This window comes from Pseudocercospora fijiensis (assembly GCF_000340215.1).
Source record: "Pseudocercospora fijiensis CIRAD86 unplaced genomic scaffold MYCFIscaffold_2, whole genome shotgun sequence".
NCBI lineage: Eukaryota > Fungi > Ascomycota > Dothideomycetes > Mycosphaerellales > Mycosphaerellaceae > Pseudocercospora > Pseudocercospora fijiensis.
In genome coordinates, this window is record NW_006921533.1 from 7,387,155 (window position 1) to 7,405,234 (window position 18,080).

The 18,080-nt window shown below is 49.8% G+C and overlaps 7 protein-coding genes across 7 annotated transcripts; 3 read left to right on the top strand and 4 right to left on the bottom strand.

The window, feature by feature from the left end:
- Window positions 1–1,983: 1,983 nt before the first annotated feature.
- On the top strand, window positions 1,984–3,759 carry MYCFIDRAFT_77311 (uncharacterized protein; the record flags this gene model as incomplete). The annotated part of the gene is made up of 1 exon (XM_007924579.1): window positions 1,984–3,759. The coding sequence occupies one exon, from the start codon at window positions 1,984–1,986 to the stop codon at window positions 3,757–3,759; it is 1,776 nt and encodes a 591-aa protein (XP_007922770.1).
- A 172-nt stretch (window positions 3,760–3,931) lies between these two features.
- On the bottom strand, window positions 3,932–4,793 carry MYCFIDRAFT_172582 (uncharacterized protein; the record flags this gene model as incomplete). The annotated part of the gene is made up of 4 exons (XM_007925819.1): window positions 3,932–4,633; window positions 4,662–4,691; window positions 4,736–4,743; window positions 4,787–4,793. 4 exons carry the CDS (start codon window positions 4,791–4,793, stop codon window positions 3,932–3,934), a joined length of 747 nt encoding a protein of 248 aa, XP_007924010.1.
- A 59-nt stretch (window positions 4,794–4,852) lies between these two features.
- On the top strand, window positions 4,853–5,542 carry MYCFIDRAFT_172583 (uncharacterized protein; the record flags this gene model as incomplete). The annotated part of the gene is made up of 3 exons (XM_007925820.1): window positions 4,853–5,123; window positions 5,153–5,196; window positions 5,228–5,542. 3 exons carry the CDS (start codon window positions 4,853–4,855, stop codon window positions 5,540–5,542), a joined length of 630 nt encoding a protein of 209 aa, XP_007924011.1.
- Window positions 5,543–5,586: 44 nt separating this feature from the next.
- On the top strand, window positions 5,587–10,679 carry MYCFIDRAFT_172584 (uncharacterized protein; the record flags this gene model as incomplete). The annotated part of the gene is made up of 13 exons (XM_007925821.1): window positions 5,587–5,608; window positions 5,645–5,764; window positions 5,791–5,819; window positions 5,854–6,023; window positions 6,058–6,182; window positions 9,938–9,962; window positions 10,013–10,071; window positions 10,104–10,226; window positions 10,258–10,389; window positions 10,421–10,444; window positions 10,474–10,527; window positions 10,560–10,567; window positions 10,596–10,679. 13 exons carry the CDS (start codon window positions 5,587–5,589, stop codon window positions 10,677–10,679), a joined length of 975 nt encoding a protein of 324 aa, XP_007924012.1.
- Window positions 10,680–11,069: 390 nt separating this feature from the next.
- On the bottom strand, window positions 11,070–11,594 carry MYCFIDRAFT_6108 (uncharacterized protein; the record flags this gene model as incomplete). The annotated part of the gene is made up of 1 exon (XM_007924108.1): window positions 11,070–11,594. A coding segment is annotated over one exon (525 nt), but the record flags the coding sequence as incomplete, so codon positions are not given.
- Window positions 11,595–12,308: 714 nt separating this feature from the next.
- MYCFIDRAFT_29407 (uncharacterized protein) lies at window positions 12,309–13,586 on the bottom strand (the record flags this gene model as incomplete). Its single annotated transcript, XM_007924142.1, has 2 exons — window positions 12,309–12,458; window positions 12,537–13,586. The coding sequence occupies 2 exons, from the start codon at window positions 13,584–13,586 to the stop codon at window positions 12,309–12,311; spliced, it is 1,200 nt and encodes a 399-aa protein (XP_007922333.1).
- Window positions 13,587–14,040: 454 nt separating this feature from the next.
- MYCFIDRAFT_202689 (uncharacterized protein) lies at window positions 14,041–15,275 on the bottom strand (the record flags this gene model as incomplete). Its single annotated transcript, XM_007925822.1, has 1 exon — window positions 14,041–15,275. One exon carries the CDS (start codon window positions 15,273–15,275, stop codon window positions 14,235–14,237), a length of 1,041 nt encoding a protein of 346 aa, XP_007924013.1. The 3' UTR covers window positions 14,041–14,234.
- Between the last annotated feature and the right edge of the window lie 2,805 nt (window positions 15,276–18,080).

Consider the following 18,080-nt stretch of genomic DNA (forward strand, 5'->3'; position numbering starts at 1 on the left):
TATGCACTAAGTGCTTCTACTACTTCTAGTATAGCTATTACCTGCCTTGTAAGCATATCTAGCGCTTTTATAAGCAAGGGAACAGTCGCCTTACTCTATACCGTTATAGGCTCTATATTAGTCGCTTCTAAGGACTAAATAGTAACCTCGTCTACCCTAAATAGTATAATACTAAGCTTATTATTAAAGATAATTAGTTAGTATAGGTTGTTAACGTTTATAAGGCTCTAAGAGTGTCTTAGAAGCGCTAGGTAAAGGACTACTTCTATTCTATATAAGAGGCAGTTATATAGTCCTTCTTCCGCTTTTACGACTCGTAATATTCCGGCCTTACCGACACTTAGCAATATAAGGCCCTTCTATAGTAGGTTACTAACTATATAACTAGCAACTAGACCGCTATAAAGGCCGACATGCAATAGTAGCTTAATAATAGCGCTAAGTAGGCCAAATTGACACCTCGTCGTAAAGCTAAGTAGCGATAGGTCGACGATAAGCCGTTATAATAACCTATCTTCCGTACGGCTCTATTACTAACTCTACCCTTATTAGCTACCTCTATAACTAACTTAGAGCTATTAAGGGCCCTGCTATATAGGCCTCGTATTATTGTCGACGGCTATGCCTTAACGGTCTACGGTCTACCTAATAGTAATAGCATTATTACTATCGATAGTAACGAAGACGCGCTATATAAGAGTAATAGTAAGGACTTCTTCGAAGGCCTATCTAACTTAGCACTGCTTCTTTACTTAACTCCGGCTCTAACTAAGTTAAGTCGATTGCCGCTATCTTCGTTAAACGACGCTAGTAAAAGTGTCTAATATAATAACGACGAGATATTAAGGCATTTAGCTTAATATTTATCGCTATTGCTATTATATACTAATAAGGACACTTTACTCGATCTACTACAGCTATTAGGTAGCTCTTATAAGCCTTATCGTCGTTAGAAGCCTTTACTTAATAACGTAGTATCGCCTTCGAAACGCGCCTATAGAAGATTATATATAGTTATACCTTACTTACCGCCTAGTACGGATTAATCCTCTCGTAAGCCGTCTCCTATACTAAGATAGCTACTAAAATGACGTATTTAAGAGGACACTATCGCTTCTAAGCGAGTATAGTAGTGTGCCTAAGTGTAGGCGTAGACTTAGTCGTTTTCGAGCGAATACGGCTGTTTAGAACGTTAGAAATCCGAGGTAATTAGGTTACACAGGGGGGGTTTGCAGTACCCCAATTTGTACACTAATTTACGTGGTTCTAGGGCACTTTGCAGGGTCGTACGGAACCTTCGAAGTGCCCTAGAGCTACCTGAAATTTACTTCTTAGGTTGATCTACTTGGACCGCGGCGGTAATAGCAAGGGTTTATGACATGTCATCCGCGGACAGGACAGGGCAAGTGCAGCGCAGCAGGCCTCCCAAGTCACGATGATGCGATGCGACATGGTCTACATTGCAGTAGAATATTGGAAGGAAGGACGGTGTGCATTCCGCTGTCTACAGAAAAATGCGTTTGCCATATGATACCATTCCTGAACGGTACGAAAGAGGCGAATGTGCGTCTTGCCTGACTTCTGCTCCAGCCTCCTCCTGCGCCCTGGCCGCCCAAGAAAGTCCCTGTGACACGGATCCCACCTTATCCTTCGTCTGTTGCACCACTTCGCTCATACTACTCCTTCACTTCGTATCTATACAGCACTGCGCGTGCACAACGTCACGTCCCTTGTCGTCCTACTCCTCTCGTCGACGCTGTGCTTGCGCCTCAAAGCCTGCTTTGTGTCGCTCTCCTGCCCAGGCCAGGTGAAACACCGAAGGAGGCGTTGCGTTTTGTTTTGCAAATACCACCGCCAGTTGTGCAACAGTCAACACACAACGCACAACCATCTTCCAAGCATCTTCTATACTTGCGAGCGCCGCAAGCACCTTACCATCTCATGCTACCACCTCACGGCCGATACCTACAATAATGCGGGACGATGACGGGACACGACCTGTCCTATTTGCTGGAAGTGCTGAACATAGCAGATGGCGAGACAGAAGACCAGCTAGATGAAAAGCTCAGGACCGAGGCAAACGAATTGGGCGTGGATGTAGAGTCGCAACATGTGTCGGATCAAAGACATTGGAGAACACATTGGGTCGAACAGTGCCAGCGCTCGGAATCTGTGCACTCTCACACCTCGCGCTCCACCGGTATGACTTCGACCTACTCCGACCTCTCCAAGGACCATAATCGGATGGCAGCCGAACGGCGTCGATCACGAGCCTCATTATCCTTCCGCGACTACGATGCATTCATGTCAAAAGGTGTACCGAACGGGAGAAATTCCATTTGCTTTTCGCCGCCTTCGACGCCTTCATACTCGACATTCTCCTTACCGCTCTCCTCACCACCCTCGCCATTTTCTTCGCCCAAGAAGCACTTCCGTCGCATTCGAGGACTGAGCATGCTCAGACTGCATCGATCAGACTCTGTTCAATCGCTTGTCGACGGCTGTCCGCACTGCCCACAAGATTTTCAGAGTGCACGAAGAGCGGTTCATAAGCTGCCGTGTGGTCATCGCTTATGCACGCAAGCACTCCGAAATACAGTGAAAGCTGCTACAGAGAAGGCCCAAGGTGCCGTGCCGAGCTGCTGCGGCAGGCCAATACCTGGAGCATTGGTGGAGCACGTCATGACACAAGAAGAGCAAAATGCGCTTTTGGAAAAGCTGGAACAGTGGGATGAGGCGATATCGCTTGCACCATCCATCAGCAGTTCAAGGAGAGAGTGTAGACGAGACTCGCATTTACCACAACGACCAGGTGTGCCCACGAGGCGTAGTCGCACGGGATCCGAAGAATCACGACTTGATCAATTGTCCTTGGAGGCACGACATGAGCTGGAAAAGCTGATGGAGAGGGAAGACTGCAAGCTGCTGCGTACAGGGCAGGCGGAGCAAAGGGATCGATTTCTCGCGTGGGCAGACAAGCAGCTATCAGAGGCGCAGGCTAGGCACGAGCAGTTACGAGACGCCATGAAGACGCAGCACGAAGCGGCGGTGGAAGATCTGTTGGAAGGACATGCGTCGGCAGTGGCTGAAGCCGAAGACAAGCAGGTGAAGGCAGAATGCGACATGCGCGAATACCATGTCAAGGAGCGACAGGACACTGCGACTGCTCTCAGGCATATGGAAGCTTTCTGTGGTGGCACGTACAGCAATGGAGAGCCGCACAACAGGACAATCACAGAGCACGACCGCGCCGAGCTTGACAAAGCGCGGCGGGCATGGAGTCAGATGGACGCCAAGCATGAGAGTGCCATCAACGTCTTGCGAGGAGAGCAAGGGCGGCGGCTGCGACTGCGAGCGCAGAGGCAGGAGCGTGAAGTGCAGGAGTTGAAGAGGCAGCAGCGTAGGGAAGAGCTGGAGCAGGAGCGAGGCTTTACAAGCGAGCTGAGCGGGCTCGACGAAAGCAAGAGTGAGAAGGGCGGGAAGATCCGATGGAGGTGGGAATTGCAGATGAGCATACTCGGCAAGAAGATTGAAGCCGAGATTGGCGAGACTCTCAACGTCAGGCTGCCAAGCGCGGAGTGGAAGTCACGATCCCAGCGCAACAGCGCAACAGCGCACGCACTGCGCGCAGCGGATAAGACTCGCGGCCTGCACGCCACCACCACCACCACCATCACGATGCACGGCGATGGCAATGGCAATGGCAATGGCAATGGCAATGGCGCATCGCACTTGTCGCAATTCAAGATTGTGTGCTGACGACGGCATACCCCTATTCAGCGAGCGAGCATTTGGCGTGGCGATGGCGATGGCGATGGCGATGGCGCACACAAATCTCTTGGGAAATGATACCCTTCGGTTGTGAGCATCAAGGTATGAGCATAGCATGTACGAAGATGAAGCTGCCTGCAGATGAGGCGTGATGTGATGGTTAAACGAGAAGCTCCTCCCCATCGACAGCAATCCCGTTCATCTTCCAACCGACCCCATTTTCCCTCCTGCAATCGAAGCAATACCACTTGACGCCCTCATCGCCATTCATCAGCATCCATGGCATATTCCGAAATCCCACGCATTGGATGTGAAATTTTCTCTCAGCCTCCTGACAAGCTTTTCCAGCGCATGTCAGCATTTCCTCCTCGTCCCAGCGATTGCAGTTCGTGACGCACATGCGCCTTTGCGAGTCGGAGTTGCTGATAAATGGGTCGACGTCTGAGTCTGCTCCGGCGTCTGGAGCAATGCCGAATGTTCGACGAGTTGAAGATCTGGTCCCGCGTCTCGGGCGCCGTGTGGCACGTGGAGTGCGAGAAATATTCCCTGGCGCCTTGTAATCCTCGTCTTCGGAGTCGTCCAGCTTGGCGGCGTAGGTGTCGCTCAGTCCAGCGCCTTTCCTGCGTCTTGGCGTGCTCGTCTGCATGGGCTTGCTCAGTGAGGCTCGCTTGGATGGAGTGTAGGCGCCTTCTGGATCGGCGTGGGCACGTCGTTTATTCTTCCTGGGAGTGGATGCATTTGGGGACGAGGCAGGCATGGCGGCCTTTCGAGCCAAGTCAATTGAGATGGCGGCTTGAGAAGTCATGGCCATTGCTTGGTCCATCTGAGTGTCATCTGAAGCCATGGTGGCGTTGCAGGCCTGCTCTCAAGCTCAAGACTGCTGGTGCGACAGATTGATGGTGCGCGGTGAACCTTTTGAGCTGCAGACAAAGCAAGGACCCTGCGAGCCTTTCCGCCAGCAAACGCCAAGCTCTGGCATGTGACAGCTGCTTCGAGGTCTTTCGCCCGCGAACACGTGCCATAAAGTTCCTACGAGTGTAGTGATTGGCGCTGTACTATCGTTTCGTGCCTACGATTCTCGATGCGACCGCCGAGCAGAACATCAGCTGCAGCATCAAGACTGGAAGCTGTGAGCTGCGAAGTTCGAATTGATCCCTGGATCACGGAGCTTCTTCATGACCCAGTCTCTGGTGCAATTCTTTCGCGTGTCTTGGTCATCAGATCGACTGCAACATGTGAAGACCGCAGACTGCATAATAATCTCCAATACCTTAAGCACGAGGATAGGGCAAGTGAACGACGTCAACCTATGACTGGTCCAACAAAAATGTGTCTGATTGAAATTGAGAGCAGTGGGCCCTTGCTCGCTTGATGTCAATAGCGAAGACTCTCGTCGAGCTGTCCAATTTCTCGTCTGAGCATAAAGTCTAAGCCTTCAAGTCAATTTCTGGGGTAGCGTTCCATGGCTACGAACGCAGTGTTCGATAAAGAACTCACTTTCCTGGAGCAGTCGATATTGAGGTCATGTCACTTCAGTCACTACAACTTGAGTCGGCATTATAATGCCATGCAAATCTGCCACATCTCGCTCAAGTATGGCACTCGACTTCGCCTCATCTTTCCATCTCCTCTTAAGGCGCGGCCTGCAGAAACAATAGATGTAGAATGCACAGTATTGAATTGGGGAACGATGCTTCGCCGCCAGAACCATTTATCCGGAAAGACCACTCTACATTTCCTCACCTTGAGCAATGACGATTTGGTCCTTTAAATCGAGCCTTTGTGACCCGGAAGTCCGAATGGATAGAGTGATCGATGAAAATGTTTCTGCAAATTGGTCTTGGCCAGCTCGGATCACCTGGACAAATCTAAGCCAACGTTGAAGCTGACATAACAGCTTCGACGCCACAACATGGTCTCAAAGGATCGCAATCAGCGGACTGCTGCTCGAATGAGCTACATGTACTCTGCACTTTGGCATCAGTAATTACCGGTGACTTCTGTGACCATCCTCCTGAGAGAGTGAACGGCCATCAAACCCATGGCCGGTCCAGAAGCTCTAACGTGCCATTCATATGACAGGTCCGCCGACATATCCAATGCAGTGTCGTTGGGTCTCTATGCATAATATGCATAAGAATTCCAACCCGGTTGATAATCGACCTGGTTGCTTTTAGAGAACGTTCCGAAAGCATGGAAGGTGTGGCTTGCATATGCATGCATGTGCATTGCGTTATGCTAGTCAATGAGTCGTGCAGAGGCACCGGCAGCAACAGGTGCATGCAGCATCAGCCTCAGACCTTCGCATGAGCCTGCCAGTATAATACCTAAAGCGCTAGCAGTCAGCCACCCTGGGTCAACCCGAAATAGAACATCGCTGACCAAGACACGGAGCGGTGGTTTCCACTGCCGTGGCCGTCCGGCGCGTAGACGCGTTTGTTTGTTGTTTCCTATGTTGTCGCCCTTGCTATCGCTCGCAGTAGTATACGCTTTGTAGGAGGTATTGTTGTCGCCGCCTTGTATTCACTCGCTCTTATTAAAATAGCACCATCTCTATTATATTATAGCTTCCGAGACCTTGTTGTCGCCGCCGCCGCCGCCTAGCACTGCGAGAGTCGCGTTAATCGTTGCTTCTACGACCGAGCGGCTATCTATTTCGAGCCTATTAAATTCGGCGGAACGCGACGATATTATCGACTATCTTGTTAACAACCGTAACGCGTCGAAGCCTCCTCCGGTCGAGCGTGTTTAGTTACTAAATACTAGTAATAAGGACTAGGCGTTAGAGGATAGTAAGGATAGCGGCCGTAGTAAAGAAGGCGCTAAAGAACGCGACGAGGAAGGTAGTAATAGCGGTAGTAGTAAGGTCGATAGTAACGGCGGTAGTAGTAAAGTCGATAGCGCGCCGATACCTCGTCGCCGCGGAAAGCGTATTAAAGTAACGGTTGTCGAAGATAGACATACTATTCTACGCGCGCCTACTAATCTAAGAGCGCTACGTAAGAAGTAGTTAGCTGTTCTAGACGACCCTAATAATAATAATAGCGAGAAGGGCTTTACCGTAACAGCGGCGGAGTTTAATGTAATTTAGCTATATATTAACAACTTCTAGGTATATATAGCGCGCCGAGCGGATAAACTTAGTCGCTAGTATATATTATATAAGTGTCGATTTGGCTTTAAAGCGCATTAGCAGAGGTAGAAGCACTATAGTAGATATAAGAAGAAGAAGGAAAAGAAGATAGAAGAAGCCGTAGCGTATCCGCTAACTATACGCGTTAATAAGAATATAGCGCTCGAGAATAAAGATAAACCGGACAGCAATCGCGTAGTAGTTAGCTATACTATCTTCCGCAACAATCGGCGCCTAGTCGAGCACTATCCGGGCTATTGCCTATAAAAAATGGATATATATCGCCTATATAGCGCTCTTTAGAACGCGGTTAGTTAGTAGGTGTGTACTAGCTAGCGGCCGTACTAAGTATAGGATCGAATACGTAGCAAGGACTGCAAAGTCGCGTACGAGACCTTCTAAGCCGCCGGCGGCGAGCAGATATCGCGCGACGACGTTATTAACTGCGGCCGACAGTACCGCAAAGTGTTTAAGAATAGCAGGCTTAGTAGAAGCACGTTAATATAGGAGTAACAGATAGCGGAGTATCGGAAATAGCTCGAAGAAGGTATGTTTATATTGCTAAGTTAGTATTGTTTACTACTCGAAGTTCGAAATCGGGAGCTTCCGTATAGCCGAGGCACGATTTTAGCTAACTACGGATCTCCGCTTTATACGGATTAGCCCGTCGGCAAACCCCGCTCAAATCCCCGAACCCCGGAATTCCTAGAATTCCTAGAATTCTATTGTTTTAATTATACAAACAACGTGCTAATACTGCTAAATAGAAGGCTTCTTTTGCGCTAAAGTGTACGTAAAAAGACAGATCGACGGCGAGGATACTACTATACTCGTATTTGCATTAAAACATAGCTTAGGAATTTTACGTAGTCGTGTTTTAGTATAGATAGACGCGACGCATAATTCTAACTATCTAGGCTAGCAGCTCTATACCCTTATAGTACGCGACAAACACGGCTCTCTACGATAGGTCGCGTTCTTCCTTGCGAAGACTAACGACGGTGATATTGTCGCCGCGGCGCTAAAGCAAATACAAGCCTAGACGGTCGATGCTACTAATCTAAACGACTATAGTTAGATAGCAATCTTCTTCCTTATAGACGACTCGGCGGTAGAGCGGCGTACTATTATAATCGCGTTTCCTACTATAAAGCACCTTCTTTGCTATATATATATTAAACGGACGTTAGATAAGCGATTTAAGAGCGAGAAATACACAGACACGAAGCGGCACCTATATGCCTTCGCCTTCTCGAGAAGAAGCCGTAAAGGCGCTCTCGAGTTACTTAATTTAGCAAGGGCGAGTCTTCTACGCGCTACGCGTAAAGATAGCACCCTCGTACTAGAGAGCGACGACGACGACTATTAGTTAGACCTCCGCTATTTACAGAAAGAGCTTAAAGACAATATAGCGCTAATTTGTAAGCACTATCGTTGCGCTGTCTCTAGCGCGCCTGCCGTCGTCGAATAGATATTAAATACTAACTAGCTCGAAGGCTAGCATTTAGTGCTTAAATACGGCGAGTTTAAGGCTATTATAAAGCGCGATTACATACTTAAAGGGACGGCAATGCGAGTAATTAAGAAGTCAGCTAAATACGACCTTCGAGCCGATAACGATGCCTTCGCGGCGCGTACGAAGGTCTATCTACGGACAACCGATAGTAACGAGATTGCCTACTTCTTTCTACGACTTCCGTAGAAGCTTTAGTAGGCAATTGGCGCTAAGATTAACTACGCCGAAGATCCGGAGGTATATTATAAGTAGAAGCCTATATCCGACGACCTAACCTACGACTGCAAATTCTTCCGTTAAAACAGTGTCCTTTGTCGCTATATTTAGTCCGCTTACAAAGCAATAGAATATAGGCTAATTAAGACACATAATTACGACCGCTAGATAGCTATGTTTGACGACGGTGGACTTAACTGTTACAATAACCTTCGTACGCTAACCGCGCCCTTAAATTGCGACCGTACGACTGTACCTGCTTACCGGCTTCAATTCCGTAAGCTTTATAATAATATGCGATAACTGCTATATAAGATTGAAGAGCGACTAACTACTAAAGGTAAGCCGCTCGATAGTCCTCGTCGCGACCGCGTTATTAATAACTTTATTAGTCTTGTCCGCAATATTAGCGGCGAGTTAAGACAACGCGCCTTGTCGCTATTAGTAGACGACTATAATAACACTACAACCGGCGCCAAGATTAACCTTACCGCGCGCGCGAATCCTATACCGTTACAACTTCCTATACCTCTAGAGATACTGTCGTCCTTCTGCCGTCCGATTATTAACTAAAATATTACTATTAACGCGACCGCCGTAGACGCGATAGTCGGCAAGAGCAAGAACAAGCGGAGGGCGCAGGGCAGTAGTAGTAGTAAGAGGAAGAGCAAGAACGCGAGGTAGGAGCCTAAGATTGCGACAGAGAACGCGATAATACCTTAGCGAACACTACTCGCGCTAGTTAATAGCAATATCTATATAAATTTGTATAGAAACGCGACTTAAATCGCGCCTAGTGTTCTATATAGTATTGCGCCGCCCTCTAACTAATAGCAGCAGCAGTAGTACTAGCTCGTACCTCTGCCTATAGGCTTGTTCTACGACAACTATAGCATTATATACTACTAGGGTATTAATAGGCGCGCCTACTATATAGATCTATTAAGTCTATAGTCTATAAGTAATACTTCTATACGTATTTCTACTGTAATATAAACAATACCTCGGATTTGGCTATACCGCTGTTTTGCTAATAAACTTTGGCTTCATTTCTAGTAATATACCTAGTATCTATTAGCAGAGAATGCGGGGTCGTCAAAGTCTTTTAAAACAGTGCGAAATCCATCAAATTGCGACCGTACGACCTCTTACTATCGACCTTTAGTATGCTAGCGGAAATCGCACTACTACCCTTACTACTACTACTACGGTCGACCTAGCAACTGCGACGCGCAGCGACGACGAGATTACGTTTTCTATAGTCACGCACACTACGGCGCGGACTTCTATATCTTGCCGAGTCCGCTGCGGCAGGAACTTGCCGGCGTGGCGTATCCTAGCGCTTTAGGTATTATACGGTTTGCCTCGCATGACAGGAGATACTTTTTCGCGCAGATGATGAACGTGCTTGACCGAGATGCGGAAGATGTTGCTGGTGCATGTTGACTTTTGGTCAGCTCTGTGTAGGACTTCATGAGCTTTTGATGATAGATGCCGCAACTAGAGATGTCCAGGATGTGCTAATCCGAAATGGATGGTATTTGGGTACTTTTCCGGTCGACTCTCTCGAAAAGCGTTGCACCGGTGCCAGTCCGAGTTCCTGTTCATGGTCATGATTAAGCTGCCGCAACTGCTATTCTTGTCGCCAGGGCTCGGGTATTGACAACCAGGTCGAATATCAACCAGGTGTATGTATCGGTGCCCAACAGTATTGCATTAGCAGATGCAGGTGCAGATTCGGGCGGACATGCATGTGATATAAATTGAAGAAAGGCGTGCTGCAGGTGTCATCAGCAGGACGCATGCTCGTGTCAACATGTGGACGCAGGCACCCGAGAGCCGGTGTCATTTCGAGACTTCGCCTCCGCCTTGCTCGAGGTCGGCTCGGAAGGTGGTAGTCGGTCGGGGAATTGCTTGCGACAGTATTTAGCGTGACCAAAGGACTGCAGTGAACATTAGTATCCTCAAGCGAAGAGATGTACCCAGGAAGGGGCCGTTATAAACATTCTCGTATCGCATCTCTCTGCCTATTTACACCCATAGCCTGTGTCAAGGCTCGGCACGTATCTACAGCTCCTATTGCGCCGAACCGATGCTGCTGCTGCTCGCTAGCGAATGGGGTATCTCAAAAATGCCCGTCCTGTAAACTCCATCGCTCCATCGCTAAGTGTGAAACTCATTTGCGCCTGCTCTGCCGTGATTTCGCGTCATATAATATCGGAACGAGCGCCCTCTTCATAGAGGCTGATCTCTAAAAGGCGCAAAACTTCGACCACCGAAGCGTTCCAGATCATCCTGGTCCTCGTCGTCAAGGTCCATGTCCTGGTCGTCCGGCTGATCACGCTCCAGAGTCCGCTTCACGCGCGCTGACGGAGCAGCTGGGCCGATGATTTCCCCATTCCCGCTTCCAGTGGTGCCGTTCGCGGAAGTCGTCTGGACTGCCACGGCACGTCTCGCGCACAAAATGTCCCAGTATCCCTGAAGCAGTCTCTTCATACCATCGTCGAAGTTGACGCAGAAGCGCTGTGCTTGACAGAGCTGCATGGCCTTGATATGATCCACGTCCTCATGCGTCTCCATCAGATAGGCAGCCACCACTCCTGCACTGCGCTCATTACCACTCTCGCAGAATACCAGAACCTTGCCGAGCCTACCAGTCTGCTGATGGACCTGCGAGAGGTGGTTGTTAATGATAGCAGTCGTGTGCTGGAAGCTGCGAATCAGGTCCTGGTTGCCCGTCAAATCGATCGTCTCGCATGCAAGGTTCAGCTTTTCGGCTGTCCGCAGCGCACTGTTCATGAGCTTGCTCTGGAAACCGTGTTTCTGCCGCACGCCCAGCAGCATGGTGACATCGTTTAGCCGCAGGTAGCCTTCGTCCTTTGCGGCAGTCATGGGTCCGAGTGCGAGGAATGGGAGGATGTTCTGTGCCTCGCGCCGCCTCTCGTAGTTCCACTCCAAAGGCGCATTTTGCTGGACAAGGTTACTGTAGTCGACTGTGGAGAGGAAGTTGTACGACGAGGTGCGGATCGCCGATAATGTTATCTCTGGAATCGAATCGGCGTTGAGTGCAGGTGGTGGGACGACGATTCTAGGCGGCGTAGGTACCCTGTACGTGTAGATGTCGGCCTTGTGCGGGTACTGCAGTACATTCGGCTCATGGTTCGCCATGGCGTTCTGGTCGTAGGAGTGGAGTGCCGTGACCAGTCGCTCAGTCAGAAGCGATATGGCTGAGCAGCTGTTGCGCGTAGTCTCCGAGACTGTGTGAGTGTAAATGCGGAAAGGAAGATGTTTTCTGGATTGATGCCAGAGGGCGACGGCGACGGCCTTTTGAAGTGTCCAAACAGGCAGTACGCATGTGATGTCGCCTGCTCGTGAAGTGTGGAAGGGGAAGTTCGAGGGACAGCTCACTGCGAGGTCAAGAACCCTGGCCACTAGTGGGGCCGTGCTGCCTGGTCCCTGCTTCTTCACGAGGCGACCCTGAACACATGAAAGTGAACGAGTGTGGAGAACAAGTGAGACCACAAGGACTAGAAGATCTCGATGTCTTCGCATGATCATCTGTATGCCACGCACACTCACGCAAAGGAAGTCAATCTACACATTCCGCTCATAATCCAAGCCAAGCACCACAACGCCTCGCTATGCCGAAGAGTAACACCGATATAAAGGCTTTCATGCTTTCGACTTCTTTGCCTTCTTGCCAGGCTTATTTGAGTCGCCGTTAGTGATTGCCTTTGCATCCACCGCATCCTTCTGCTTCTTCAGTGCCTCCTTCCTAGCTGTCTTCTCGGCCCTTTCCTGCGCCTTCGCCTCGACCTCTTCCTTCGACTCGCTTTTCCGCTTCTTTGGCAGTGCTGGCTCAGGCTCGACTTCGGCAAGATCGCTCTTTCGCTTGCTGACCCGCCTCATCTTGCCATCTGGTCCAGGCACTTCGATGACATCCGCTTCGCCATTCGTCAGTGCACCCCTCTTCCTCTTCTTTCCAGGAATTTCTTTCGAGGGCGCCTCATCCAGGACATCATGCTCGTTTGCCCACAGCTCCTCCGTCATCCAGATGGGTAGCGCAGCTGTCTCCGGGCCCTTGATGTGTACTGCCCTCATGTTGCTCCATTTCTGCGGCACGTACTTCTCGACCATTGCTTCGACAGTTGCGTCTACATTCGCCTGCACTTGCTCGGGCGTCATGCTGGCTTTTCCGACCTTCATGGCTGTCGTAGTTGAGGGCGCTAGGTGTACCAGCGCAGCGCCGATTGCTCGCTTGACCTCTTCCGCAACGTCTCTTGGCCTGACATCCTTCTTCGTGACCTTTTCACCACCCTCCGCCAGGCGCTTTCGCTTGTTGCCCTGCTCGTCTACGCTTTCCCTCTTTCCCTCCAAAGTCACTGGGATTGGTCTCTTGCTTCCACCCTTGTAGAACACCTTGCCAAGTACAGTCGGCAGATAGGTGATGATTCTGTCATCTGCAAGGAAAATATCGTACTCTGAGACGAGCTGCCTCTTGCTCTCATAGCTCTTGTACTTGCTCTTCAGTTTCTCCAAACCAATCACCCTTGATATTTTCTTGCTCACGTCGAGAGGGAAGCTGGGCTCCGCGATCAAGTCCTTGTATTTTCTCTGTGGATCCGCTGTGATCAGACATATTCGCAGACTCGCATCCTCCACACTTCGTAGTGGATGTGGGAGCACAATTTTGCCAGGCTTTAATCGCTTCTTATCTACAATGTGCTTCTTGGTTGTAAGAATCAGCCACACTGGAGAATCATCTTCGACATCCTCCTCGTCGGCATCCTCGAGGAGATTTGATTTTGATGCACTGGTTTTCTGCTCGCTTTCGTCGGCCTGGATTTTTCGCAACAGTGCTGTGGTCGCTCGCAGAGTCTGTGAAGGATCGATTTTCGCTGGCGACCCAGACGCCGCCTTTTTCGATGCAGCTGTGGAGGTGGGCGCCATGGTGAGAAATTTGTATACTGTATAGAAACCGGAGGCTAGACAGCCTGGACTTTGCGATATACAATTGAAATTTCGTCGGCCTCTGCAACTCCGATCGCGCTAGAATTAGAATTAGCGAGCAAGGGTAACCTTAAGCAGCGAGCTCTCGGCAGCTCTCGGCTGGCAACTCGACACGTGATGTCCCAGCTTGGAGCTTTGACTTTGACTTTGAAGGTCCGATCTGGTATTGAGGCCCACCTGGCCACCAAGATCACCACACCACTGCACAAATGAGTTTCAATGGCTTCAGAGGCGGTATTGACTCACGCAATTTGGACCCGGCATTTGAGGCTCTGCTGGCCAACGCCGTTCCCACTGCTGAAGACAGTGTATCGAGCATACGAAGCATACACGAAGCAATACTCCGGAGTCATCATAATGGTGGTAGGTCTGGATTGCAGCACTTCACCTCAAACATCGTCAAGTAGTATCGCTACATCGTAATCCAGAGTGAAGTCCAGTTCACATCGCCATTTGCCCAAGCTCCCAGTTCCCAATGCCAGTAATATCTGGTCTTTCGTCCCTCGTAATTCATACACTTTTACTTGTGCTCTCCGAAAGTCCACCAACGCCTCGCTCATTGTACAATCATAAGAAAACTGGGAAAGCTCAATCGACCTTTGCAGTCGCTTCCACCTCCGCCGGCACAGTAACGCTCTCCGCTGCGAAGGTCGCAGGTGGACTGGTCAAAGGTGAGTGCTGATGAGTCTGGCTTGCCGCAAGACTCTGCTGGGTAGCACTCGACGACGCTCCTCCCATCTCGCTAATCTGTCGTTCGAGTTCTCGGATGCGTAGCTTCAGCATCTGGTTCTCCCTCGTCAATGTCTGCGTCTCTGCTTGGTAGAAAGCAGTCTCGTCCCTCGTGCCGCCAAGGAGGAAGTCTTCGGTCAATGGTCCCAGGCTGCCGTTCTGGGGTCGCAGTGCCGGAGATGTGCCACGGCTTCCAGGGGTTGAGATCAATGCCGATGACCTCCGTGACAAGGAATGGGGCCGATTGAAGTGTGGGTGTGCAGCAGCTGCGGCTGTAGTGCTATTGGAGTGCGGACTCGAAGCCTCTGTGACTGCAGTGCCAGCTGGAGTCGCGAGAGTGGATGGAGTTGCGGCGGCGGTTGTATTGTCAGCAGTAGTTGGAGAACTGTCTACAGGACTGTTCTGCTGTCGTTGCATCGCTGCTAGCTGATCTTGTTGGACTCTGATCATATGCAAGAGTCTGTTGACCTGAGCTTCCTGCTCATTTTCCAATTCTTGGTGGAGCTCTCCCAAGCTTGGCTGTCGAGGGTGATGTGGATCTGCGGTATTGAGCGCGAACGACCTCCTGCTCATGCGCCGGCTGCCGGCAGTACTGGGGCTGCTTTGTTGCATCTCGCCTGGAGCGGGCACTGTAGGATCGTTCAGCGTGAGGTTGTTCATGAGTGATGAGCGGCGCCGTTCGACGCTTGGAGATGCGCGCGATGGTGAATGGTGTAGGCCGGCATTGATGGTTGCGGCTGCCTGAAGTGAAGACAGTGAAGGCGATCGAGGTGAAGGCGGACTAGGTCGGGCAGCATCCGTTCCCGTGCTGATTGAAATTCTTCGTGGACGCTGCGAAAGTGGAGAGCCTGGCATGCTGGACGGTCGGCTCGTAGGTAGCGAATTGAGGTCGGGTGGCATGGTAGCGGGAATGGCGGTGGATGATAGGAAGATATACGGCTTGGACTGCGGTGTCAATGGGAGTGCGGCCAGCAGCGCATGACAAAGGATGGCAGCATGTCTCTCGTGAGGTCGTGAGATGTCGGCGTTTTGTGCAAGCTGAGCCGAGAGGGCTGCATTTGGCTTTTGGCCGTGTCGTCAGGCCACAAGGGTCAAAGAAATTGAAGAAAAGGTCAACAAACAGCATGTTGATGCAGACATGCAATCGATTCCTGGGTAGCTCGTGTTGGTCAACAAGTCGGATCGAGTGTCTGCCTTAGGCGTACGGAGGCTTTGAGAGCAGTGCCGACTCACAAAAAGCAGCTCGAGCGTCAGGTGTCGGGGATAGGCAGCAGAATAGCATGCCATGCCAGGCCGTGCCGCTGTGCCTGGACTTCTTTCTGCTGTGTCTGTGTATCAACACATCAACACTTGCTTTTATCTGGTCACTGCCGTTTCACGTGCGCGACATGATTAATGGTCTCATCACAACGACAATCCTCCGTCTCTCGTCACGCCGACGTGCCGAGCGAGGCCGGGCCCAAGAGACGTCCCGCCGGGCAGCACGGTGGCACTGTGCGCGCTGCTGCATCTGCTGCATATGCCTAGTCGTTTCTGCAGAAGCTACCTGATGCACATAGTTAATGAAGAGCTCTTCTGAATGCCTCGTTCAATTGCTACTGTCTGGTACGGCACGGCCACCAAATGTGGTCGACGGTCGTATAGCAAGTAGATTGTCGGAAGTCTCCTTTTCATCATCTCCGATCGATCGCTCGCTCTGGTACTGGAGGCTGTAGCATCCCTGGCCGTGGCGTCCGTTGAACAGTTTTCTGCCAACGCCTGCTTTCCACAGGCACAGAATGCCCGTGAATGCCCTGGTCTCCTGTCTGCCCTGGTCATCAATCCAAGTCTCACTTGTGGAAAGCTGAAATGTGATGATGAAGGCACTTGGTCCCGCATCGCCCAGCCCCTGCACATCGCCCGACAATTCTTGGCCATACCGCGCGTGATAATTCAATGATGAAGAGTCTCGCTGCCGCAGCATAGAAGATGAGATGCCAATGATCTGCACCGGCGCCGGCAGCGGCACCTTGAATCATGCAGCTCCCCCAACCAGCACCCGGCGGAGCATGTCCCCGTATCCTGCACTCTGAACTCAGTAGTAGTGACTGCTGTATGCCCTCCAGCCCTCCCGCCAGCCCCCCGGGATGAGGCTCTCGCCAATTCAGGCTGGCGCGGAAGCCACCGACGATCGGCTTCGTCTCGTCTTCGTCTAGGCCTCGCCACTTCCCCGAGCCCCAGCTACCCGCCCGAGCCCTAGTAGATATACTAATGTAGAATCGTCCTGAATTAGATTACGTGCTGTTTCCACCTATTATATATTATATCCGTTCTTAGATAGTATTATTAATAGGCGCGGAGGTCGTACCTCGAATTCGTACCTTAAATTCTACTATAGACCTAAAGTTCGCATTTCTTCCCTCTTTTATAGTAGATTACCTAGTAACTACCGAAAATAGCTGAATCTCTATCCTACGACGAGTTTCTCGATAAAGTTATCGCCGGCGGTAGTAATAGCGTAGTAGTAGCGGTAGTAGTAGCGATAGTAGAAGGTATAGAAGGCGCGCTCTCGGCGGTAGTTATTAAGTCGTAGAAGGAGGTAGAAATAGAGGTAGAAGGTATAGAAGGCGCGCTCTCGGCGGTAGTTATTAAGTCGTAGAAGGAGGTAGAAATAGAAATAGAAGATATAGAAGGCGCGCTCTCGGCGGTAGTTATTAAGTCGTAGGAAGAGGTTTAATTTGTCTCGGAGATACGTATTCGAGGCCGCTCGCGCTTACTATCGCTATCGCTGCCGCGCGAGCGTGTTAATCTGCTAGAATATCGATTAGTATCGCCGCGACCTTAAAAGCATAAGTTTATAACGATTAAGCGCCCTTATAGGCTATTACCTCGCTAGTCGTCGTTTCCTTCGAAGAATACGCTCGTACGCTATATTTAGTCGTTTAGTATAGACACTAGATTCGAGTTTAAAGAGTAGAAACCTAAGAAGAATAAGGATAGTATTAAATACCGCTATCTCTACGTCTACGGCTGCTTTAGTAAGCCTAATAAACGTACCTAGATAACGACTAATAAGGCGAAGAAGAAGACGAAGAAGATTAGCTATAAATTCTATTTCTACGCTGTTGCTATCGACCCTCGCACGCTAGATAGTAAGTAGTGTATTCGCTACTCTTCTAAAGATATATATTGCTAGTATAACTATAGACCTAACGACGTTGTCTTATTAACTAATATGCGTATCCGTACGAGGTCTTAGCAATTCCTTAAGTAACTAGAGCGATTATAGCAGTTACGAATACTAACCTCGAAGATTATAGCCTATTTCCGAGGCTAGGGAGTTATTCTAAAGCTATACGATGTCTATAATATTGCTTTTAACCGTAATACTATCGCTCGAAGAGAGTCAAACTAGGCCGAGAGAATAGTTAAGCTACTAGACGAGAATTCAATCTTCTACGAGATAATAACTAATCCTAAGAATAGTATAATTCGGTTAATAGTTGCCCTCTATCTACGGTCGCTCTCTGCCTATAAGGACACGCTATATATTATCTGTTTAGATACGACTTATAGTACTAATTTATACAACCTCGAGTTGCTAGATATTGTCGCCGCTAGACCGATAAATAACACGATTAAACTCGGTATTAGCCTTGTTAAACCGAAGCCTAACAAGGCGGCCTTTATATAGCTATTATAGTTAATCTAGAATAGCTTCGAGAA